General features: G+C 47.8%; 1 protein-coding gene across 1 annotated transcript in view; it reads left to right on the top strand.

Annotated features, from left to right (window-relative positions):
• tjap1 (tight junction associated protein 1 (peripheral)) overlaps positions 1-27641 on the top strand; it is a 104762-nt gene that overhangs the window by 28730 nt on the left and 48391 nt on the right. The window contains 4 exon segments of the mRNA XM_048269685.1: positions 495-644; positions 7467-7528; positions 18593-18781; positions 23143-23171. Coding sequence (XP_048125642.1) covers positions 18632-18781; positions 23143-23171 — 179 coding nt within the window. The 5' untranslated portion in view covers positions 495-644; positions 7467-7528; positions 18593-18631.

The raw sequence follows: 27641 nt of genomic DNA, 5'->3' as shown, positions 1-27641 counted from the left end.
AGCCTAGTGATGGGAGCCTAGTGATGGGAACGCCGTAGCCTAGTGATTGGAGCCTAGTGATGGGAACGCCGTAGCCTAGTGATTGGAGCCTAGTGATTGGAACACTGTAGCCTAGTGATGGGAACACTGTAGCCTAGTGATGGGAACGCTGTAGCCTAGTGATTGGAGCCTAGTGATGGGAACGCCGTAGCCTAGTGATTGGAGCCTAGTGATGGGAACACTGTAGCCTAGTGATGGGAACACTGTAGCCTAGTGATTGGAGCCTAGTGATGGGAACGCTGTAGAGCTGTGTAGCTCCTCAGAAACAGGTTTGGCGCTACAGGTATCTCGTGATCTACCTGTTGGAGACTTCTGCTGTGGGGTTTACCCATGGATCTGGTGATGACTATGCTTTGCTGATCATCGGGTGTGTAGCTGACAGCTGAGGTCACTAACACGACATCTGTGTGTGTGTGTGTGTGTGTGTGTTTTCCGTCTGCCTGCTTGTGTTACAGCTCTCTGGCGTCGTGTGTCTCGCCTGCCTTGAGTGGAGGAGGACGAGAGGAAGAGTGTGCACAGGGACGTCAGCAGGATTGGGTTTCCGTGGCGACTGGAGAGACTCAGTGGTGCCCATGCCTCTGAACCTCACAGCCTCAGCAGCCAAGGTGAGCGTGCGTGCATGTGCGTCTGGAACTCTCCGCAATCTTTCAGTCTGCTTTGTGTTTGTGTGTGTGTGTGTGTGATGATTCCAAGAGTCCTTCCTCTGTCTTTGTCTTTGTCTTAAACTTAATTCTACATTCTCTCACACGCATCGCTATCAAACATGTTTTCACAAGCTGTCTTTCTTTTTGTGGCTTTCTAGAGCTGTTGTTAATAACCCCTCTTTCATGCAGTTTAATGTTGTCATGTTAATTTGTCATGTGGGGTTTTAGTTTGTTGAGAATGTCACCTGTGGTGTTTGTCTTTGTTGCATTGTACTGTGTTTTTGTTTGTGTACTGTGTTTTTGTTTGTGTACTGTGTTTTTGTTTGTGTACTGTGCTGTATTTGAATGTACATTGTGTCTGATGTGTTTTGAATCCGTTGTTGTAGTGTGGTTTTGTGTATCATGTTGTGTTTGAATCTGTCGTGTTATTTTTATTTATTCTGGTATGTTATGGGTCACGTTTGATTCTTGCAGGAGGCTGTGAGTCAGGGCACTGTGTGTGTGTCTGTGTGTGATTATATGGTGTCCACTGTGCTTTCAGTAGAGCAGTTCAAAAACCCAAACAAGCTCACACTCCAACGCCAGTTATTCTAAAAACCCTTAGAAACAGAATTTCAATTTGTTTAGATGCTACCTTTCCGTAAATGACCTACCACTGTGTGCACTGTATGGGTATTTGTGTGTGTGTGTGTGTCTGAGAGACAGTGACTTGGCTGTGTGTGTGAGAGACAGTGACCTGGCTCTCTCTCTCTGTGTGAGTGTGTGAGAGTGAGAGACCGTGACCTAGCTGTGTGTGTGAGAGAGAGAGACAGTGACCTGGCTGTGTGTGTGTGTGCTGTGTGTGTGTGTGTGTGGTGTGTGTGTGTGTGTGAGAGAGACAGTGACCTGGCTGTGTGTGTGTGTGTGAGAGACCGTGACCTGGCTGTGTGTGTGAGAGACCGTGACCTGCCACTGTGTGTGTGTGTGTGTGTGTGAGAGAGAGACAGTGACCTGGCTGTGTGTGTGTGTGTGGGAGCATGAGAGTCCTGGTCACCTGACCCGTCTGAGCTCAAACTGCTCCGCTCGTTAAATTATTCACCAGATTTGTCATTAAGACACACCCACCTGACCAGGTGTGTCATTAAGACACGCCCATTTTTTGTCTGGTGTAGTTGCAGTGTCTTGCTCTTAAGGGGAGATTACAGATCAGCAGCCCAAATAGCAGAAATACATATTACCTACACACTACACTGCACACACACACACACACACATACACACACACACACTACACTACACACACACACACCTACCCACTACACTGCACACACACACACACACACACACACACACACACACACACACACACCACACACACCTACCCACTATTTTAGTTTGTCACCTATTTTTTAATTTAGTCTTAGTCTTGTGACAAAAATGTACTTTTTAGTCTTTGTCATATTTAGTCATTCAAATATCATTTTTTTGTTGATTCAAGTTTTTACCACTAAAAGTCTCATCATTTTAGTCTAGTTTTAGTCAAAAGAAAACTAAAGGTATCTTAGTCTTAGTCAGTTTTAGTCAAAACATTTTGGTCTTCTTTTTTTTTATAACAAAATATTTCTGATTACCATTTGAGTAAAATAGTGTTTCATACATCTCAATTTTCCAAACATTTATTGTGTGTCAACAGGGCTACCTGGCCTGTTATAATTACTCATTCTGATTTTTGTCAGTCAGCACGTTTACATGCACAGGTAGGAGTCAAGCTACAGTCAAGCTCGCCTGGGATTTGATCATAGACTTGACTGGACCACTGTCATGATATTCAGACTAGTGTTTTCAATGTGTGGTCCAAGCTATCTCATCGTATCCAAGGAAAGCAGACGGGTAAAATATAATATAGATGAGTTGTTTGCATTAGTCCAACTTGTATGTAAATCCAAACAGTTCTGCAACACTGTCTATGTAAGTGCCAGTTTAAATCATACAGTATGAATCCTCTGACACAATAAGCAAAGTGCAAAGACAATAAGCAATTATGTAGACTAATATACTGCTGTTGAAGTTGGTATCTTTTTTTTGTTAGCTAGGTTAGTTAAGTGGTCCTTCGCCTAAAAAAATGATTGAGAACACTGTCAGAGACCAGAGTTTTAATGTTTCCACTACCACTAGATGCATGACATGCTCAAACGCAACACACATTCCCCCAAACAAACTCTCTATCTAGCCATAGCTAACTTGCTAGCAAACTTTCCATATTAGCTTACTTGCTAGCAACTTTGCATCATCAGTGTAATCCAGTTAAATAGCTGACATTACATGCTGAACATTTTCGTGATGGACATTCTGGGGATGTTAATTTGTATGAGAGAAGCTTCAATGTAGCATTGTGGCATAAAGCTTAGGTAGTTAGCTTGCTAACTCTGGCAGAAATCTCTGGTGTTCTTGTTCCATAGTTTCAAAAGTTGCTTTCACAGGGTTGCAGCAACAGCAATGCAGGACTCTCGCCACAGTGCTATAAACTCATTCGAATATTTTGAAAACGCAATTGTGCCAGATATTTCACTCTCTCATTTTGTAAACTAAAATGAAGAGAGTTTTTATCTTAGTTTTATTTTATGCAAAACATTTTAGTCTCAGTTTTTTCGTCAACAATAATGCATCTTAAGATAGTCTTAGTCAGTGTTTCAGGACATACTTATGCTCACATCAGTCTCTGCCTTAGTCAGTGAAAAAAAGGTTGTTGACGAATATATTTCTCACTGCCTCTGACTAAAATTAACACTACACTGCACGCACACACACACACACACACACACACACACCTACCCACTACACTGCACACACACACACACACACACACACACTACACACACACACACACACACACACCTACCCACTACACTGCACACACACACACACACACACACACACACCTACCCACTACACTACACACACACACACCTACCCACTACACTCACACACACACATACACCTACCCACTACACTGCACACACACACACACCTACCCACTACACTACACACACACACCCTACCCACTACACTGCACACACACACACAACACACACACCTACCCACTACACTACACACACACACACCTACCCACTACACTGCACACACTACACACACACACCACCTACCCACTACACACACACACACACACTACTACACACATACACACACACACACACACACACACACACACACACACACACACACACACACACACACACACACACACACACTACACACACACACACACACACACACACACTACACACACACATCACACACACACACACACACACACACACACCTACCCACTACACTGCACACACACACTACACACACACACACACCTACCCACTACACTGCACACACACACATACCTACACACCTACACACACACACACACACACACACACACACCCCTACACACTACACTGGACACACACTACACACACACATATACACATACACACACACCCACTACACTGCACACACACAAACACACACACACACCCACTACACTGCACACACACTACACACACACATACACACCTACACACTACACTGCACACACACACACACACACACCCCTACACACTACACTGGACACACACACACACACACACACACACACACACACACACACACACACACCTACACTCTACACTGCACACACACACCCCTACACACTACACTGGACACACACTACACACACACACACACACACACATTCCCACACACAGGTACACACACATACACACACACACACACACACACATACACCACACACACACACACACACACATTCACCATCACACACACACCATGACACACACACACACACACACACACACATTCACCATGACACACAAACACACACACACACACATTCACCATGACACACAAACACACACATTCACTATGACACACACATACACCCGCACACATTCACCATGGCACACACACACACACACACACACACACACACACTCACCATGACACACACACACATTCACCATGACACACACACACACACTCACACACACATTCACCATGACACACACACACACACACATTCACCATGACACACACACACACATATACACACACACACACATTCACCATGACACACACACACACACACACACACACACACACACACACACACATTCACCATGGCACACACACACACACACACACACATTCACCATGACCGCCTGCACTCTGTCTCTCCTGCTCCAGGTGTATCTCACCTGACTGGTCATTTCTAGCATGACTTGCGCACACACACACACACACACACCCCTACACACTACACTGGACACACACTACACACACACACATATACACACACACACACACACACCTACCCACTATACTGCACACACACTACACACACATACACACTACACTGCAGACACACTACACACACCTACACACACACACACACACTCTGATAGTAAGAGTAAAGATGGCACTGTTTATGCTTGACACCCTTGACATTCTCTTGCTGTAGTCAAGGCTCTTCAGTAAATAACTGTTTTCTGCCTTTTTTGTTGTGGAGCGGTTTTCTTTCTGTCTCAGAATGATGGGTGTGTGAGTGTGTGCAGAATGATGGGTGTGTGAGTGTGTGTTGTCTGTAAGCTCCACAGATCGTGGCAAGACAATTGAATTGATTGTGGACTTCTTGCCGGGCAATGACTTAATTGAATAGTAGTGTTGCGTGGATGTGTACAATATCTGAATGAATGTGTGTTTCTCAATGTTATGGGGCGGTGGTAGTGTAGTGGTTAAGGAGCTGGGCTAGCGTACAGTAGCCTGTAGGGTGGTGGTAGTGTAGTGGTTAAGGAGCTGGGCTAGCGTACAGTAGCCTGAAAGTTGTCGGTTCAAATCCCGGCTTCCACCACTGTGCCCTTGAGCAAGGCACTTAACCCCAAGTTGCTCCGGGGACAATGTGATCCCTTGTAATATAGCTGACATATGTAATTCACTTTGGTCAAGAAGTGTCTGCTAAATGTAATGTACATGTGTGTTGGCTGAATGATGGGTGTGTGAGTGTGTGTTGGCTGAATGATGGGTGTGTGAATGTGTGTTGGCTGAATGATGGGTGTGTGAGAAGTCCGTTTCACCGTGGCAACCGTGAGTGTGTGCTTTGTGTTCTGCTCTCTTCCGTGCTCATATTTACTCTTCACAGTATGGACTTACACGCACACACACACACATTCACCATGACACACACACACACACACACACACACACATTCACCATCTCACACACACACACACATACATCATGACACACACACACCCACACACACACATTCACCATGACACACACACACACACACACACACATTCACCATGGCACACACACACTCACCATGACACACACACACACACACACACACACATTCACCATCTCACACACACACACACACACACACACACACACATTCACCATGACACACACACACACACATTCACCATGACACACACATGTAGGGTTAGCAGGGCTTTAGACATGTTCCCAGTCCTGTAGCAGGGCTTTAGACATGTTCCCAGTCCTGTAGGGTTAGCAGGGCTTTAGACATGTTTAGACATTATTATTAGTATATAATAGAATAGTATATTATTAGTAGTATATAATAGAATAGTATTCAGATAATTATAGAAAATGGATATTTATGTTTATGTTTGTCGTCTGTCTAAGTGAAGCCTTATTTATTGTTTTTTTTGTTTATTTGTGTTTTGTTATTTTATTGGCTAGTGTCCTAGTGGGACTTTGCAGCCACAGGGGCCCGTCATGTCCTGGTGGAATTGTCCACGTGTGTGCGTGTAAAAGGAAAAGTGTGTGATGATAGCGGCTATGTCAAGCCTCTCTGACTTGCTCTTCTCACCTTACATCTGGCCTTACAGTTTCCCCATGAAGTCCAGTTTTCTCTGAGCAGCTTGCATGTGACCTTCAGCTCTAAGCCTCTCTGGGATACCTCTACCTGTCCGCTAACTGGACTTGAGTTTCAGCCCAGAAATAGCCTCCACACACACCTCTTGCTGCAGGAACCGCGGTACTAAATACATTCTGATAACCAGAGCAGTTTTTATAGTGTAATAAATAGCTTGGCAGAATAAGCCAGAATAAGCCATCAAGGAATTCACAGAAATGGCTTCTAAAGCTGCTGAATCTGAACCTCCCTGGGAAGAGGCTGTGTGTCTGTGTGTGTGTGTGTGTGGGGCTCTGAGTGTTAAAGGGACACCAGGCAAGCCTGATGCTTTTCTCTCTGAAACTCCCCTCGCTCGGTCTGAAGCTCATTTCCTTTTTCTTTAGTCTTCCGTCCAAGGGTTTTAAGCTGCTTCTTAAGCTGGCTCTGCCATTATACACACGTTGCAACAATGTCGCTAGCGTTTAGATTAGCCTGCCTCTGCTGTGGATGCAGGATGTAAACTGATCCTGCTTCGGTCGTGAGTGCGATACACTGAACTTGTAGCGGGATATTCTTCTACAGGCAGTAGGGGCGGGCGAGAGAGTCTTCATTCGCCCTGTAATGAGTCATTTAACCATATACCGACTTACGAAGATGAGTAATTAACACGAAAACGTTGCCTGGTGTCCCTTTAAATGGCGATGCAGAAAAGTAGCAGGGAGATGATTTATAAATGTCTTTTAATGGGTAGTTTTAAATATGTCCATTTGAGCAGAGGTCATGTGATCATGTGATGGTGTATCATAGAGGGCTTACGTTACATCTGTGTGTGCGTGTGTGTGTGTGTTGCAGAATGCCTTGGGAGTGAAGTCTTGTGGATGAAGACGCCGTCTGCAGAACAGCTTGGTATTTGGGTAGGATCATTATTTCCATGTAAACAGCCAATTAAACCACAGTCTTAAGAGTGTCTATCTCAGGGGTCTCCAACCTTTTTGGGAATGAGGGCTACCTGAAGACCCAAAATCATATGGAGGGCTACTCATTTTAAACAAACATACCCTCACCCCTTTTTTCTTGGGGTAGTCCTCCTAAATAATAGGCCTATGTGATTTTTTACTTTTAAATTATCAATATTGTGCAGGCCTATCGTCTTTATATATTAAGCAACTGTATTTTCAAATATCAATAACCTATGCAACACTACCAACATTTTTGTTCAGTTTGTTCATTTCAAAGTTTGCATGGGGAATCTAATATTTTTTTTTATTTTTTATTTTTTAAAAACTATCTTTTTTGTGCAATTAATAATTTGGGTTACAATTTGTACCCAATTTATACTCACCCACCATTATGAATTCAGGGGTTGTTTAAGTTCTGATTTCAGTGGACAATTCGGTTTTAACATTTCAATAGTAATCGCCCACACCACCCTAACATATGAAAACTCCTTTTTAAAGTTATTGCACACCTGAAATGATCCATGATCTGACAAAAAGGGTAATGCACAGTCCTGCTCAGTCATGCATGCTATAACATTTTCAGCGCTATTATCTGACAGTAGCCTACGGAGGAGAAAAAAGGCCTGTGAGCTAAAGCAATTGTTTTTCAGTCCTTGAACAATCATGCAAGAACCGTATTTGACAAACATGGAATGGCCACAGAACTTTTGCAAAGATATGTTTCCATTGGCTACACCAGACAAGCAATTTTTTTCCCCTTTACTGTCTATGCATGCGAGCAGCGTGTATGCGCTCGCTTCGTTGTTGTTTAAAGATTGAATGGGAAACGGATTTGGAGCCAAAGGCTAAAATGTAACGCCAGCTACAATTTGTAAGGTATCACCAATATCAATTTAATGTTACAGATGTATGGCTACATACATTCTTAAAATAGTTCTGGTCTAGACTTAAATATCTATTGAAAACTTCACAATGGAGTGTTTTTTGGCGTGATCTGCAGGCGACCTGTTGGCTATTTTTAGAAAGTGCGCTGGGGAGCCTCGCATGGCAGATCCCGTCCGGGCACCGTGTTGGAGACCACTGGTCTATCTGGTCTCACTCTGTGTGTGTGTGTGTGTGTGTGTGTGTGTGTGTGAGCGAGTGTGCCTGTTCCAAGGCCAGAAATATCCTCTAATTGGCGAGTGGCAGGTGTCTCAAAGCAAGTGTGTTTGTGTGTGTCACGGTATAGTTGTGATGCTCTTCTTTAAATTTGGTCTTCCAGGTGAACGTCATCAAATCCCGTGTTTGTCAACAGACTAGATCAGCAGCTTCTCTGAAACTGCTAATGAATCCCTGCGGCTTTGACAACCACTTCGCTTTCTGTCTCTGATGCTACGTGTCAGATTATTACCCAGAGGGCCGTGCAGCTCCTAACAGGAAGAGAGGATTTAGCCTAACCTAGCTTAGCAGCTCCTAAGAGGGAAGGAGGAGTTAGCCTAGCCGAGCATAGCAGCCTAGCAGCAGAGACTTTCTAATGAGGAGACGGCACTCAAAGAATCCTCCATAGAAATGTATGGGGTTAGTTCGTAACGCCATTATGGCAGTTGTCTACACATATCCTGCACCTGAATGCCTTCCCGTCCACTTGAAAAGGACAATCCATGCCCGATGCGTTACCAACATGGTTACCAAATGGTGGGACTTGCCTAAAGGACTTTGCTTACAGGTAGAGAGGAGTTAGCCTAGCATAACATGCTAATGCCCCAGAGTAGTCATGAATACACAGAACTAGCATAACATGCTAATTCCCCAGAGTGGTCATGAATACACAGAACTAGCATAACATGCTAATTCCCCAGAGTGGTCATGAATACACAGAACTAGCATAACATGCTAATTCCCCAGAGTGGTCATGAATACACAGAACTAGCATAACATGCTAATTCCCCAGAGTGGTCATGAATACACAGAACTAGCATAACATGCTAATTCCCCAGAGTGGTCATGAATATACAGAACAGGTAGAGAGGAGTTAGCCTAGCGTAACATGCTAATGCCCCAGAGTGGTCATGAATATACAGAACAGTGAGCGGACAGTCATTGTGTAGCTGTCGTTGCCGTGCTGAAACACTCACACACACAGCCTCTGCGTGTGAGGGCCATTGATCAGTGCAGAGATGCAGATACAGTGCCTCAGTGTGTGTGTGAGGGGGTCATTAGTTCCTCAGTGTGTGTGTGAGGGGGTCATTGTGTGTGTGCAGAAACACTCAGCTGAGATTGAATGAAGAGGCTGTTGTGAGTGAGTAGAGAGTGATCTCTAGTGTGGCTCTCTGTGTCTACTTGTTTCCTCTGCGATGACCCGACCTGCTGTGTGTGTGTGTGTGTGTGTGTGTGTGTGTGCGTGCGTGTGTGTGCGCGCGCTCACGCATTGCGTTGACCTGGCCTGCTGTGTGTGTGTGTGTGTGTGTGTGTGTGTGCGCGCGCATGCGTTGACCCGGGCTGCTCTAACTACCCAGTTAGTCGGTTACACTTAAAGAAGCCCTATGCAACAATTTTAGCAAAAATGACCTTAATTATGCAGGTTGAGAGTCGTTCTGATGGTTCTACAACACTTTTTGGGTCGATTTTGGTGGGTGCCGTCTCCCCTAGTGCTTCTCCAGCGGGAAAAAGCGGATATGCAAATTTCTGGTCCCGTCCCGAACAAATCTGGATGTGACTCAGCGGAAGTATCCAATCACGTCTCGAAAATGTAGTCAGATTGTAGTTTCTAAGAAGACTGCAAAACGGACTCCGACTTGGCTTTGTTGCTGTTGAAATTGTAAGTAGCCTACCCTTGGGTGAACTTCGTTTTGTAATGTGGTTTGATAGTCTCTTGAACAATGTGTTTGCTCGACCGTTTTATTGTGAGCCCTGTATGTGTTTTAGCTTGGTTTATTGATGGCTAGCCGCTAGCTATTGGTGGTTTAAGCAACAGTCACTTGCTACCGAGCTGCAGGGGACTAATATGCCATGAAAAATCGAAACCTAAATCAGCTGAAAACCCAGAAACAACGAAGGAATAACCAGACCTGCATAGGGCTTCTTTAAAGGAAGCTAGCAAACTTTTAGCAAAGATAATGCTGATGGTTTAAAGGAAGCTAGCGAACCTTTAGCAAAGATAACGCTGATGGTTTTAGCAAAGATAACGCTGATGGTTTAAAGGAAGCTAGTGAACTTTTAGCAAAGATAATGCTGATGGTATAAAGGAAGCTAGCAAACTTTTAGCAAAGATAACGCTGATGGTTTTAGCAAAGATAACGCTGATGGTTTTAGCAAAGATAACGCTGATAGTTTAAAGGAAGCTAGTGAACTTTTAGCAAAGATAATGCTGATGGTATAAAGGAAGCTAGCAAACTTTTAGCAAAGATAACGCTGATGGTTTTAGCAAAGATATCGCTGATGGTTTTAGCAAAGATACCACTGATAGTTTTAGCAAAAATAGTGCTTATAGTTTCACTCTTAGCAGCGCAGCCCTGTTGTCTTGGCTATTTAATTAGCTCGGCTAGTTTCACATCGAAACACGATGGAGCTGCCTAATGATGCTCAACTCCACACCACCTCACACACGTGTGAAAACATCACTCTTTCTCTGTGTGTCTCACTCTCTCTCTCTCTCTCCCTCTCTCTCTCTCTCTCCCTCTCTCTATCTGTCTGTCTCTCTCTCTCTCTCTCTCTCTCTCTCTGTCTCTCGTTTTCCCGCCAAACAGTTTCTCCTGCTCTCTTTTTCTTTCACTCACTCGCATGTACACACACACACACATATATACACACACACACACACACACACATATACACACACACACACATACACACACACACACACACACACACACATATACACACACACACACATATACACACACAGCCACCCCCCCACATACACGACACACGACGAGACGCATCCATCGCGACGACACACACACACACACTGATTGAGAGAGACTCCCAAATGGACAGTCCACACTCTGAGATACTCTTCATCTGGATTTCATTCACTGGACTGAGGGATCGTACATTTCACACACACACACACACACACACACCTGCTGAAGCACACACACACACACCTGCTGAAGCACACACACACACACACCTGCTGAAGCACACACGCACACACACACACACACACTGCTGAAGCACACACACACACACACACCTGCTGAAAAGCTGCGAGTGTCTAATGTCCTATTCAGAGAGGTGTAAAAATAGCCTGAGCTGGGCTGACGTGGACGCTGGTACATTTAGCACACACACACAAACACACACACACACACACACACACACACACACACACACTTCAGAGATGGGCTGACGTGGACGCTGGTACATTTAACTACACTGAGTGCCTACTCACCATGCATGCATTCACACTGATGCACACACACACACTTCAGAGGTCCACACTGATTGACAGGTGTGTGCAAAACTCACACCGCTCTGCTGTTTCTCTCTCTGTGATGGAAATGAGCCATGCCTGCAGAGAGGTCTGCACACACACACACACACACACACACACTCACTCACTCACTCACTCACTCACTCACTCACTCACTCCTCACATACATGCTGCATACACACTCACTCACATACATGCTGCATACACACTCACTCACATACATGCTGCATACACACTCACTCACATGAACATACTACACACACACACACTCACACTCACTCACTCGCTCACATACATGCTGCATACACACATGAACATACTACACACACACACACACACACACACACACACACACACACACACACACACACACACTCACACACACTCACCAAGGTCATACACACTTTCACATGTTCATAAGTACCCAAAACATAAATAATAACACCGCCCTCAGCTACCTGTCTTGCCACACACACACACACACACACACACACACAGGCCCGCCCTCAGCTGCCTGTCTTGCCAGGACGGATGACATCATTGGAGTGTGAAGAGTTCTGTCTGAGTCAAGTTTCTGGTTACGTTTAGCCCACTCCGTTATTAGCAGTGGCCTTTTCACCCCTACTCTCTCTCTCTCGCTCTCTCTTTTCACCTCTCTAAGCTCTGTCTCTCTCTCTCCCTTTTCACCCCTTCTCTCTCTCTCTCGCTCTCTCTCTCTCTTTTCACCCCTACTCTCTCTCTCTCTCTCTTTTCACCCCTACTCTCTCTCTCTCTCGCTCTCTCTCTCTCTCTTTTCACCCCTCTCTCTCTCGCTCTCTCTCTCTTTTTTCACCCCTACTCTCTCTCTCGCTCTCTCTCTCTTCACACCTACTCTCTCTCTCGCTCCCCCCCCTCTTCTCTCTCTCTCCTTCTTCCCTCTCTCCCGTGAGTTTAAAGTCGAGGGTTATGTAGGTCATCTTCGCTGGGTTAAATAAAACCTTCCAGACACACACGCACCCTCTCCCTCTCTCTCTCCCTCCCTCCCCCTCTTCTCTCTCTCTCTCTCTCTCTCTCTCCCCAAAGCTTTCAGAGTTCAGTGTGAGGTTGCAGACGTTCACCAAACGCTACCGATTAGTTTGAAAAAACACACACCTCTCTGTGTTGATGTCAGAGGGTGGTAGCAGGAGACACACACACACACACACACACAAGTGCAGTCTGGTTGATTTGGATGATTGATGTGTGTGTCTGGGAGTGGAGGGAGTTTTAGTTGTGATCGGGAGTGAGAGAGAGAGGAGGAGTAGGGGAGGAATTGGAGCAGGTGTGTGTGTGTGTTTTTGTGTGTGTGTGTGTGTGTGTGTGTGTGTGTGTGTGTGTGTGTGTGTGTGTGTGTGTGTGTGTGTGTGTGTGTTAGGCCTGTATCAATAGTCAATAAATCAATTAATCACACAATAACTTTTAATGAGCTCAATAACTTTTCCGGCCACAATAATTTCTATTTGCATGCTTTTTTGTTTTCCTCATCTCTCTCTCTCTCTCTCTCTCTCTCTCTCTCTACCAAATAGACTCTACTGACTCCTCTCGTTTCCTTAAGCGTGGCGGCGAGCAGATGAGCTACTTATGATCGCGCCAGATCTCAAACACCCGCGTAGAAGTAAGTGGTGAGAACAGAAATGGAATTGGTTTCAAAGCCGAACACGAAAGCTGCAGTGTGGGACCATTTTGGATTCAAACCTAATGATCGTGGTGAACCACTGTGCGAGCCGGTATGTCGCATTTGTGGTAAAACGGTATCATCAAAAAACAGCAATACAACCAACATGCAACAGCACTTGAAACTTAATCAGCCGGTGCAGTTTTCCCAGCTGGGAAAAAAAGCTACGACAGATGAGCCGTCAGCCCAACAGTCACAATCACTGGGGCATTTAGTCGACAAACAAAATATAAGCAGGGAAGTGCAAAATGGTGTAAACTGAGCCAGACTAAATTAGGCTATTCTTATGTTAATATCATTTTATGTTAATTAACTTATGTTAATTCATTCCATTTTATTTAGGCCTAGTGTTTTTGGTTGTCTTGCAGCTCCTGTGTCAAATCTTCTTAAGAAAGTAAAGTTTATTGATCTTTGAGAAAGGGTGCATTTGCATTATTATTCCATTATCATTATATTAGTTGAAAATGTTCTCAAAATGTCAATATTATCGTTTATCGCAATAATAATCGTCAAGCAAAATCTGTTATCGTTACAGGCCTAGTGTGTGTCTGTGTGTGTGTGTGTGTGTGTGTGTGTGTGTGTGTATAGAAGTATAAATACTCTTTTGAGGGAAATTTGGTCTCTGCATTTATCCCAATCCGTGAATTAGTGAAACACACCGAGCACACAGTGAACACACAGTGAGGTGAAGCACACATCACCATCCCAGCGCAGTGAGCTGCCTGTTACAACAGCGCGTCAGAGCAGTGAGGGGTTTGTTCAGGCCTGGCGGCACTTCAGCCGCGGCTCACTACTGGTGAGGTTTGAACCGGCAACCCTCCGGATCTGGAGTCGAAACCGCGGCTACCCAATGCGATATTTACACACACATACATACACACACACACTCACACTCACACTCACACACATGCATGCACACACTCACACACATGCATGCACACACTCACACGCATGCATGCATACACACGCACACACCGCGTACGTACGCATGCATGCGCTGAAACACACACACATGCCTGCGCGTACGCGCCTGAGCACACACACATTGCATGCACACACTCCACACACCGTACACTCCGCACTCACACTCACACTCACACTCACTCACCACGCTGGCTGCGCGCATATAGCGCCGCGCCGCTCCTGGCACATGCACAGCACACATGCACGCACAAGCACGCACGCACGCACACACACACACACACACACACACACACCACACACACACACACACACACACAAAGGTGCACGTTCACTCTTATTTCAATGAACAATGAGATTATTTAGCACAATTACTCATTGATTTTGGAAACATCATCCAATTTCTAAACTTTCAAAACTCACAGCCCTTAAGTGCAAGCATGCACATACATATTGCTGACAGAAACCTACACACACACACACACACACACACACACTTTTACACGCCTGAAACACACACACACACTTACACACACACACTCTCTGTCTTGCAGAACCTGCATGACTAGTGGTGCTGGCTCCAGACTTTTGATTGACGGGTGGTAAAAAACTCCAATACCTCGCTCAGCTGTATTCTCTCTGCTGATAAGAAAAAATTCGGGACTGCAGCCATCCCCAGAGAGGTCTACACACACACTGCAGCCATCCCCTTGTGAGAGTGTCTACATACACTCGCAGCCATCCCCCAGAGAGGTCTAGCACACACACGCGACGCGACACACACGCCGCGACGCGACGACGCGCATTACCACACGCCACACACGCACGCACACACACACACACACACGCCGCAAGCATCGACACACGCGCGACGCGACGCGACATTACACGCCACGCACACACACACACGCACGCACACACGCGACGCGACGCAATTACACGCGACGCGAGACAAGACGCGACAAGACGCCACGACGCGACACGCGACGCGACGCACGCACGCACACACGCACTATACACACGTACATATGCACACACTGGCAACAAGGTTATACACACATACACACTTCTAATATATTAATTTCCCTTCACATACACATTGTTGACACACACACACACACAGGAAGCTCTCAGGCCACCCTAGACGTGTGTGTGTGTATGTGTGTGTGTGTGGTTTCTTCCTTCCTCTCCTCCTGAATATTTAACTTACACTCTGAATCATTGACTAGTCAGAGCTGACAGTCACTGACAGGAAGGCTGCAAAAAGGCACAGTGTGTGTATCTGTGTGTGTGTGTGTATGTGTAGACTTTGTCCAGAGGTGGTCAGTTTACAAACAATAGACTATAAAAAAAAAAGATAAATCTAATCTGGCCCTAATCAGTAATATGCCTCTAATCTGGCCCTAATCACCTCTAATCTGACTCTAATCAGTAATATGCCTCTAATCTGGCCCTAATCACCTCTAATCTGTCCCTAATCTGGCCCTAATCACCTCTAATCTGGCCCTAATCACCTCTAATCTGACTCTAATCAGTAATATGCCTCTACTCTGGCCCTAATCACCTCTAATCTGGCCCTAATCCGTAATATGCCTCTAATCTGAAAGTTCTGATCTGACTAGTAAATTCTGCTATAAAGTTCTGATCTGCATGTAATATGCTTCTATTCTTGTTTCCCCTTGAGCCTGCATCTGCCTTTTTTGACATGGCGAAAAGTTCGCTCTTATCTGGTCTTAATAGCATCATTTGAAGTCAACACTGAAGGGCTTAAGGTCAATTTGAAGGACATCCGCTATAAGGTGAAAACAGTTTTTGAAGAAATTGGCAGGAGGGTCCAAGACACATAATGGAAGAGCTGAGATTCTGTACCGTTTTTCAAGTGTTTCAGTAGTCTATCAAGCTGAACTCTAACATCAAGTTTAGTTTCCCTCTGTTTGTTGCTGGAAGTTCAGGTTGTTGAATTTGTAATTGAGCAGATAAGTTGAGTCTGATTTTGTCAATTTTACCTTTAAAAAAAGATGAAACTCATTGCATTTATTAGTTGAGAGAAGTTCAGGCGCCTAATTGTGAGGGGGGATTTGTTAACTTATCAACAGCATACACATTTGAACAGGGCTGTGTGCGTGCGTGCGTGCGTGAGTGTGAAAGAGTATGTGTGCACGTGTACACGACTATGTGTGCGTGTGTAAATGTGCACGGATACATACATGCATGATTTTGTGTGTGTGTGTGTGTGTGCTATTTCTGTAGATGGCCTAAGGAAAGTCATTGATTTTCAGCTGGCAGTGTTCTGCATCACATGAGTCCCATCCCTTATACCCCCTGTCTTGTGTTATTGTCCGATGGCTGGGTTGCTCTGTGTGTGTAGTCGTGTGCTTGTGTGTGTGTAGTCGTGTGCGTGTGTGTGTTGTCCATTGGCTGGGTTGCTCTGTGTGTAGTTGTGTGTTCCTTTGTCCATTGCCATTTCAAAAAAGAAAAGGACATTATGCATTTTAAAATAAATGTGTGTTTTATGATGCCTAACCCTCAGGCTATAGTGTGTTTTTGTTAATCTTCTCACTTTCACCTTCTCACTGGTGTGTGTGTGTGTTACTGATTTAACTCTCTCAGTGGTGTGTGTGTGTGTGTGTGTGTGTGTTACTGATCTAACTCTCTCAGTGGTGTGTGTGTGTGTGTGTGTTACTGATTTAACTCTCTCAGTGGTGTGTGTGTGTGTGTGTGTGTGTGTGTGTGTGCACACGCTCCTTCCTGTCCCGTGCTAAATTTAGCCGTAGCGGTCGATGGGCCTCGATGTTGCCATTGAGTGGGTCCAGTGATGTGTGTGTGTGTGTGTGTGTGTGTGTGTGGGGGGTGTTGCCATTGAGTGGGTCCAGTGATGTGTGTGTTGGGGGGTGTTGCCATTGAGTGTGTCCACTGTCCACTGGAAACTCCCATCCGTGTGATCAATGAACCTGATCAAATGAAAGCATTTTCCCCCTTTCCACACACACACACACACACACACACACATACACATACAGAAGGCTCCCCTAGTCCTAAGCATGCGCAGGTGATGTGTCCGGTGTGGAGTGTGTGAGGGTTTATTTGTTATAAATCCTCTGTACCACCATACAGCCACTGATGGATGATTTGAAGAGCCCCCCCCTCCATCTCTCTATCACTCTGTTTCTCTATCACTCTATCTCTGTTTCTCTATCACTCTATCTCTGTTTCTCTATCACTCTATCTCTGTTTCTCTATCACTCTATCGCTGTTTCTCTATCACTCTATCTCTGTTTCTCTATCACTCTATCTCTGTTATCTCCCTAGTATTCTGTTTCTCTTATCCTCTATCTCTGTTATCCCCTTTCTACTTCCCTCCCCTCCCTCCCTCTCCTCCCTCTCTCCCTCTCCCTCCCTCTCCCTCCCCTCCCCTCCCTCTCTCCCCTGCCCTCCCTCCCTCTCCCCCCTCTCCCCCACCTCTCTATCTCCTCCGCCTCCCTCTTTCCTCTCACATGTTCTTCTTTTCTCACTTTTCCTGTTTTTCTCTTCTCTTCCCTCCCTCCCTCTCTTTTTTGGCTCTCTGCCAACCCTGTGACACTGTTCTCATCGTTGCGTATTGATTCAAACTGCTTTTTCATTGCTGGGATGGAGGGAGGGACAAAGAGAGAGTGAGAGAGAAAGAGTGTGTGTGAAAGGGAGGGACAAAGAGAGAGTGAGAGAGAAAGAGTGTGTGTGAGAGAGAGGGAGAGTGTGTGTGAAAGGGAGGGACAGAGAGAGAGTGAGGGAGAAAGAGTGTGTGTGAGAGAGAGGGAGAGTGTGTGTGAAAGGGAGGGACAGAGAGGGAGAGAGAGGGCGAGAGCAAGCAAGATTGCTCCCAGTAGTGTGGCCAGGTTTCGGGGCCAGTGGTGTTGGTGGCTCTGTAGTGTGTGTGTGTGTGTGTGTGTGTGTGTGTGTGTGTGTGCGCGCGCTGTGCTGTGGTGTTCTGACGGCGGCTCTCTCTACTGTGCAGGACTAACGGACCGAGAGGACCCGACCAGCGTGCCGCAGGATGACCAGCACGGGTCCCGCCAGGAAGCCCTACCGCAAGGCTCCCCCCCAGCACCGGGAGACGCGCCACAGCACGCCCGTGTTCCGCGATGACCTCTCCGCCGGACCCCCACCCCCGCTGACCGGTGGCGCCCAGCCCGACCCCCCCCAGGTAATCTGTCTCCGCAACCACGCGTCGTCCTCTCTGCTGCGCACGCGCTTCACCAACCCCTACCCCGTTAGCAACCCCCCGAGCCTCGACGCTGGCGCCAACGTCTTCTCGTCCTCGTGGTCGCTGGCGTCGGAGGACAGCGAGCTGGACGTGTCCAGCCTGTCGAGCCTGGACGTGACGGTGCTGCCGCCGCCACGCATCTTCAGCCACGGCTCGGTGGGCGTCCGGCTGCCCCCTCGCCCGCGCGGATCGCCCGGCCTGAGCCGCTTCCTCAGCCGCAGCGAGGACCTGCTGGCGCTGTCGGCCGAGGATGAGCCGCCACACGAGAGAGCTCGGGCGCAGTTGTGTCTCCACGGGTCGCCGCCCGCCGGGCGCAGGGCCTCGAAGCCGCCGCCTTTTAAGGAGACGGCCGAGATCTTGGCCCCGTTGCCCCGGCGCGGAGGAGGTGGTGGTGCGGCCAAGCGCAGCCACAGGGACCCCCACCTGCGCCCCCTCCCCCTCCCCTCGGCCCAAGGGCATCCTCAAGCAGCCGCCTCAGCGCCTCTCGAAGTCTGCTCCCACCAACGCCTGGGCGCAAGGCCAAGCCCTGGGAGACGCTTAGGGCCAGCACTGCTGGGCCGTGAGGGAGGTCCTGCCGCCGGCCACAAGCCCAAGAGCACGTCTCTGGACCGCGAGCAGGGCGGGCTGAACCAGGGCAAGAGCTCTCCGCTGAGCCGGCTGTCGTCCTCGCCGACAGCCGACGGGAGGATGCACCTGCTGGAGGAGAAGCTCAAGTTCTCCCACTTCCTGGACGAGATCACCTGCCGCGTGCTCAGCCCCGCCCAAATGCACCTGCTGGGCGGCAAGAAGCCCGAACCACCGGCTCCACCGGCCCGCTCCGCACCCAAGAGCGGCGGCCAGAACCCCAAACCGAGCCAGACCCAAGGCAAGGGTTCCGAAAAGGAGCGCAAACGACCCTGGGACGACTGGGTTGCCCAGCACCAGGCCACCCACGACGAGAGGGAGGGAGGCGACTCCACCGAGCCAGGACCAGAGCCGACCCAGGTCGCTGCCGCCGTCCCGGAAGGACACTTCGGACCGGGAGCAGGAGAAGTGGCGCCCCGCCCCAGACCGCGAGGGAGCCCGGCCCAAATCAGACGGACCCGTCTACGGGCGGCTCGGAGGAGGAGGAGGAGGAGGAGGAGGGGATTCTCGTAGGACCAGCGAATCGGATTGGGAGGAGCGGAGTCGCCGTGGTTCCCAGCCACAGCATCACTTAAAACCACATCAGCATCATCAGCAGCATCATCAGCAGCAGCATCAGCATCAGCAGCATCAACATCAGCAGCATCAGCATCAGCATCAGCACCACACACCATCTCCATACCAGCAGTCGCCACAGCAACCACACGCACAGCATCACCTGGCCCAGCACGCAGTCTCCCAGCTGGACTTCAGCAGGACGCACTCCAAGGAAGCGGTGGAGACATCTCCGCCCCTCCCCCCCAAGCTCAGCTCCCCGGCCGCCTCCCACGCGGAGAGCCCCTCCCCCAAGGCCCCCTCGCCACAGTCCTCCTCGTTCTCTTTCTTATCACAGCTCAAGGTATGTGAATGGTCAGCGCTGCCTCGTCCGCAAGTCTTCTCATCCTCTACGACCCCTGCGTGACCTCTACGACCCAAATGACCCTACGAGCCTTGCGTCTCTCCCTGCCTGCTGGTTCTCTCCCCTGAGATCCAAAACGGGATTCTTCTCCTTGGCAACCCCACTTTTCCCCTGAGATCCATAGCGGGGTTCTTCTCCTTGGTAACCCCTCTGTGTGTTTTCCCCTGAGATCCATAACGGGCACTCCTGTTGCCCCTGGCGAGGAATAACCGTGTGTGTTACCTTGACAACCCCTTGAGTCTGTGTGTCATTCCCTGAGCGCGGTAACCACAATCTTATGTTTGCCCCGTGCCTGCTTTTATCCCCTGGGGGCAGATAATGGGGTCCTTCTTCTTGAGACTCCCTCTGCGTGTTTGTCAGTGTTCCAGAGACACTCAGATGGCTGGAGTTGCGTAGCTACCTGCTCCCCTGTCGTGTGGGGCTCATGCAAATAGCTACCTGCTCCCCTGTGCCGTGTGGGGCTCATGCAAATAGCAGTGACATTAGCAGGTGCAGATGGTGGAGATGGCCACTGTGAGCAGGGACAGGGAGGCTGTGAGGAGTTCCACTCTGGGCTACCTTACCAGCTAGCATAGCTCCCCTCAGCCAGAGCAGAGCTAACCAGGTAGCCAGGGCAGAGCAGTGCTAACCAGGTAGCCAGGGCAGAGCAGTGCTAACCAGGTAGCAGAGCAGTGCTAACCAGGTAGCCAGGGCAGAGCAGTGCTAACAGGTAGCCAGGGCAGAGCAGTGCTAACCAGGTAGCCAGGGCAGAGCAGTGCTAACAGGTAGCCAGAGCAGAGCAGTGCTAACAGTATGTGCAGTGAATGACCGCAGTGTTCAGGGTGCTCAAAGTCCATGATTAAGTTGCCTAAAGTGCAGTCTGGTGAGAGCAGTCTATGGTCAGATCAGAGCAGAGGTGATGCATGTGTCAGTCTAACAGCAGATAGGAAGAAGCTTAACCTCAGTCTGGTTGTCTTTGCCTCGATGTTGTGTAGCCTCTTGCCTGATGGGAGGAGGGCAAACAGTGTGTGTGCAGGATGAGTGTCATCCTTCATGATGAGGGAGGCTCTGTTATGACTCTATAGTACTTTAAAGAATGCTGCAGTGTAGAACCCTCAGGGGTTCTGTGGTTTGATGTCCTTATGGAACCGGTCTAAAAGCTTTGCTCAGAAACCTCTGAGGTAGGATTATTTAGCTGTACATGAGATTCACTAGTGCCTGAGCTAACAGAGCTACGCTAGCTGTAGTGAGTGGCTGATTGAGCAGAGCTGAGCTGAGCTACGCTAGCAGTAGAGGAGGAGGAGAGGAGGAGTGGAGGAGAGGAGGAGTGGAGGAGGATGAGAAGAGATAAGGAGGAGAGGAGCTGGGATGCCCATATAGAGAAGGAGGGGAGAAGAGAAGAGAGGAGAGACAGAATAGAGGAGAAGAGAAGAGAGGAAGACACAGAATAGAGGAGGAGAAGAGAAGAGAGGAAGAGACAGAATAGAGGAGGAGAAGAGAAGAGAGGAAGACACAGAATAGAGGAGGAGAAGAGAAGAGAGGAAGAGACAGAATAGAGGAGGAGAAGAGAAGAGAGGAAGACACAGAATAGAGGAGGAGAAGAGAAGAGAGGAAGAGACAGAATAGAGGAGAAGAGGAGAAGAGAAGAGAGGAGAGACAGAATAGAGGAGAAGAGAAGAGAGGAAGAGACAGAATAGAGGAGAAGAGAAGAGAGGAAGAGACAGAATAGAGGAGAAGAGAAGAGAGGAAGAGAACGCTTACGCTCAGTGGAAAATCCACTGATGAAGCACTCAGCTGTCGTAGTGTCGTCACTGACACCACCACAGCAGTGTTCTGACATGGACATGATGCCTAGAATAGTTACTATAGTTACATGGACATGATGCCTAGAATAGTTACTATAGTTACATGGACATGATGCCTAGAATAGTTACTATAGTTACATAGACATGATGCCTTTCTCTGCTGATTTATGGGTTTACACACACACACACACACACACACACGCTAAATGTATGTTGGAGCTGGTGTGCACCCAGTCATCGCGTGATGGAGGCCTACCCGTTAACCTGGCGGTAGAACTGTCACAGTGATTTCATGCATGGCCTTGGCATATTATGTTCGGCCAATAAACATGATGGAAGCGCCCGGCTGCAAATCAGTGCATAACCTTTCTTGCGCCATCACGTTGCGTTCAGAGACATTCACAAACACCAGGTGTCCCATGAATGCATGCCTGCCGTTTAACATACATACACACACACACACACACACACACACACACACACGCATGCCTGCCGTTTAACACCTTTTCTTGCAGCTGCCCCACACCCTTCCTCTTTCTCGGCATGACTAAACTGTTTTGTTTGAACAGAATCAAAGATCCCTGTTGTCCAGTGACTCACAAAGTAGTCTCTAAAGTGATCATACTTCTAAATGATTATGTGTGTTTCGTGGTGTGTGATGGTAGTACATTATTTGTGTGCGTGCGTGCGTGTGTGTGTGTGCGTTGGCTTGCTGGGTGTGAAGGCATCAATGTGGGACAGACACTCTGTGTGTGTGTGTGTGTGTGTGTGTGTGTGTGTGTGTGTGTGTGTGTGTGTGTTTGCAATATGATGACTGTCAGTTCTGCTAACATCTGGTGGCCCTCAGTGTCTGAAAATAAACACAGTACTCCAAACTAACGCCATGTTTGTTCTCTCTCTCTCTCTCTCTCTCTCTCTCTCTCTTCATTTTGTAGGAGTCCTTATCAGACTCTGACAGGATCAAGTAAGTTCATCCTTTTTTATGTGTGTGCTGTCACTGTTATGAATTGTGTGATATTGTATTTGCCTAGGATGCCCAAGCCCTGTGTGTGTATGTGTGTGTGTATAGTGTGTGTGTGTGTGTGTGTGTGTGTGTGTGTGTCGTGGCCGAGTCTGTCATGTTTGGTGGTGGCGTGTTCTCTCTCTGTGTGTTGGCTAAGATGGGAGGGGAAGGAGGAGTTTTGAGCCCATCATCTACCCCTCCCCTCCCCATATTCCCCTCCCCACACACACACACACACACACACACACACACACACAGACCCGCTCCTCTCCTCTGTAGGCTACTTGCACGTGAATCGGAACAAACTACTGCAGATTGTTGTAGAGCAAATAAATGCGGCCGAATGACCGTTCCGCTCGGTGTTAACTAAAGGTCAGCATCATCAACACTGCAGAGCAATACGCATGCATGCAAATTAACTAGTTTGTTCATATCACAACAAAGCCAATCGCGTAGACAAAACTCCTTAAACAGGCAAAGTTATCAGCAGTTAGCAGCATGTATGTAGCCTAAGAGCCTTAGCTGATAAGCTAATGTTAGAAAAGCTGGGTTTTTGGTTGTTATCTGTGTCAACTACTCGCGGATAACATTATGCATTCATTCATTACCTGTGAGATGAAATGTTTGCACCGCCAACCCCCTTAGATATGGCAAATGCCCCCACTGTCACTGTACTCCAGTAAACTTCAGGTCCGTGGTGATGCTGCCTGTGCTGGTCAGCAGGTCCGTGGTGATGCTGGCTGTGCTGGTCAGCAGGTCCGTGCTGATGCTGCCTGTGCTGGTCAGCAGGTGATGCTGCCTGTGCTGGTCAGCAGGTTCGTGGTGATGCTGGCTGTGCTGGGGAGTGAGATGAGGGCACCATTAGCAGAGTGTCCCCAGTGCACAGGTGAATGGCTGCTGTGCAGCCTAAACAGTCGTGGAGTTTTAATCATCAGCTGGACAAGTGAACGAAGTTACCAGCCAGAGTAGCAGCACAGGGGAATTATGAACTAGAACCAGGGACATGGCAGGTTCGGGCAAAAGGTAATGAAGAGGTTTATTTTTGACCAAAGTAGCTCTACTGATCAGACCTTTCTGGACCCTGTTAGCTGCTCCTCTTGTTTACGTTTTTTGCTTCTTCAGCGGTCGGTGTGAAGAGCTGGTGCTTTGGTGACGTGAAGCGTAATCGCAGCCTTTGTGGTTAGAAAATCGCATTTCATGATATCGCGATATTATCGCAAATGCAATAAATCTTTTAGCCCTAGTAAGTGTGTATGTTATATATCAGTGTGTAAGAGGCCAGTCCAGTTTGTGTATATATCAGTGTGTAAGAGGCCGGTCCAGTGTGTGTATAAATCAATGTGTAAGTGTGTTATAGATTAGTGTGTACGAGGCCAGTCCTGTCTGTTACGCGTCATACAAATCAGACGACAGTTGGGGTTCTGTCATGCTGTGCCACACACACACACACACACACACACCTCCCACACACACACACACCCTCCCCACACATACACACACACCCACCCTCCCCACACACACACACACCCACCCTCCCCCCACACACCCATACCCACACACACACACACACCCACCTCCCACACACACACACACACACACACACCCCCCACACACACACCCACCCCCCACACACACACACACACCCACCCCCCACACACACATACACACACACACACACACACACACCCACCTCCCACACACACACACACACACACACACACACACACACACACACACCTCCCCCCACACACACACCTCCCACACACACACACACACACACACACACACACACACACACACACACACACACATACACATGGAGGCTGCTTCCTGGGTGGTCTGTGTGAGCCTGCTGATGGCAGCTGGGGGGTTTAGGGCCTAGTCCACACGTACCAAACCGATCTTTTTTTCCTCCGTCTTCCCTGGAACCGCATCAAGAATATTTATGCTCAAACGGATCCATCTCAACACGACTCAACACGTTACTTCATATCCCAGGCCTATAGGTGGCACTGTTTCTTTACAGAAATTGACCAAAGTTTGTGCTTTACAAACAGACAGAATAGGCTATGACAAAATGGCTAGTGTAAGGAAACCAGAATTGTTTGTGTGGACTGATGGTGAACTGTCAACTGTAGTCAACTGTAAAACTAATAAACTTTATTTTACGGTTTGTGAAGGGTGCAGTCCGTCCTTTATTTGGCTAACGAGGTAGGCCTACTAATCACCTTTACTTTCTTTGGTTCATCAACTGCGGCGTGAGTTCTAAGCGTCTTTGTATGCTTATATCTGATTTCACTCGACTGAATGCATGTATATATGTTGTAAGACATGTAAAAATAAATGAATGACACTGGCACTACGCACAAATTAATGTAGCCTAAACTTACACCGCACTTTCCTACTAACTTAAGTTCTCTCGCGTCACTGACAGTAGCTAGAATGCATTAAAAACACCGGAAAAACAGTGTTCAGTCCACCAAGTCACCAAAGCTATAAGCTAAACTTTCAGTTGTGATATTTATCTTACGAATTGTAATCGTAGGTAATGTCATGTATGAAAACTAGTATTGTTAGGCAATACTATAAGTGCAAGTCCAGGGCAGCTGAGGTGTGGCAATGACATCATCGTCATAAGCAGGATGTCTTGATTTAAACTGTCTAAAAGCAATTCAAGCAGACTCACGGTTTCCAGATTTCTCCACTCTGGGACCAGGTTTCAGAAAAGTGCGGTTTCGGGCAGTGCGTTTACAGGATTCGTTTGGCTCGGCCAAGGCAAACAAAACCTCTGCGTTTAACCTAAAAGCGTACTCCGGGCGGACCCTAAGTCTCATCTCAGCAGGAACACAAATCTAGCTCTAATGATGCGCGCGCACATACACACACACACACACACACACACATACACACACACATGCACACACATGCACACACACACACATGCACATGCACACATGCACACACACACACACACACACACATTACTTTTACACACACACACACACACACACACACACACACACACACACACACACATACGCATGCACACACACACACACATGCACACACACACATGCACACACACACATGCACACACCGCTTTACACACACATGCACACACACGTACATGCATACACACACATACATGTTATAGATTGGCGTGGAAGAAGCGGTGAAGGAAGAGCAGACATTCTCTCACACATTTCCGTAATGCGTGTTTGTACTGTCGTAGGCACATTTCAGTGTGTGTGTGTGTGTGTGTGGCTAACGTGTCGACAATAACATCTTTCGATGATATTGATAATCGCGATGCGTAATGATGTCGTGATAATGTCGCGTCGCGTCGTCGCGTGTCGTGTCTTGTGTAAATGATATTGATGGCATGTGTCAGTAATCGGTAATCAGCTCTATAGCTTTAAAGACCCGAGCGCGTGGACAGTCTGACTGTGAGCAGTAGGTGTGGTCACTCGTGCTGGGCATTGATTGGCCTAGATGCCGTATTTCTGGAGTCACAGAGTCATGTGATTGGCTGACATCACAGTGCATGCCTCTGGAGTAGGGGTTCGTCCTCTTCCTCAAACAAACTCTTCTTCCTCACAGACCAAGCAAACACTTAATCTGTGTGTGTGTCTGTGTGTGTGTGTGCCTGTGTGTCTGTGTGTGTGTGCCTGTGTGTGTGTGTGTCTAAACAAGACTATTACCACGATTTATTTCCACAGCATCAACAGAGTTCATTTAATTATACTTCAGCACATTCAGTCTGCTTATTGGACATGCAGATGCTGCTGTATCTATTAACGCCATTCAGCCTTGAGTGATTCAGCCTAGCACGCACGCGCACGCACAGACACTCACGCACTCACGGTTGTGTTAGTCGGCCCTTCGTGCTTTGTGTTGGTCAACAGGTCCGTGGTGATGCTGCCTGTGTTGGTCAGCAGGTGATGCTTCCTGTGCTGGGGATTGAGTTTGGTCAGCAGGTGATGCTTCCTGTGCTGAGGATTGAGTTGGTCAGCAGGTGATGCTGCTTGTGCTGGTCAGCAGGTGATGCTGCCTGTGTTGGTCAGCAGGTGATGCTTCCTGTGCTGGGGATTGAGTTTGGTCAGCAGGTGATGCTTCCTGTGCTGAGGATTGAGTTGGTCAGCAGGTGATGCTTCCTGTGCTGAGGATTGAGTTGGTCAGCAGGTGATGCTGCCTGTGCTGGTCAGCAGGTGATGCTTCCTGTGCTGGTCAGCAGGTGATGCTTCCTGTGCTGAGGATTGAGTTGGTCAGCAGGTGATGCTGCCTGTGCTGGTCAGCAGGTATTGCTTCCTGTGCTGGGGATTGAGTTGGTCAGCAGGTGATGCTTCCTGTGCTGGTCAAGCAGGTGATGCTGCCTGTGCTGGTCAGCAGGTGATGCTTCCTGTGCTGGTCAAGCAGGTGATGCTGCCTGTG

This window comes from Alosa alosa, chromosome 18 (genome assembly GCF_017589495.1).
Source record: "Alosa alosa isolate M-15738 ecotype Scorff River chromosome 18, AALO_Geno_1.1, whole genome shotgun sequence".
In the NCBI taxonomy this organism is placed as follows: domain Eukaryota; kingdom Metazoa; phylum Chordata; class Actinopteri; order Clupeiformes; family Clupeidae; genus Alosa; species Alosa alosa.
Note: the sequence above shows the minus strand (reverse complement) of the source record. Positions and strands in the feature narration are given on the sequence as shown.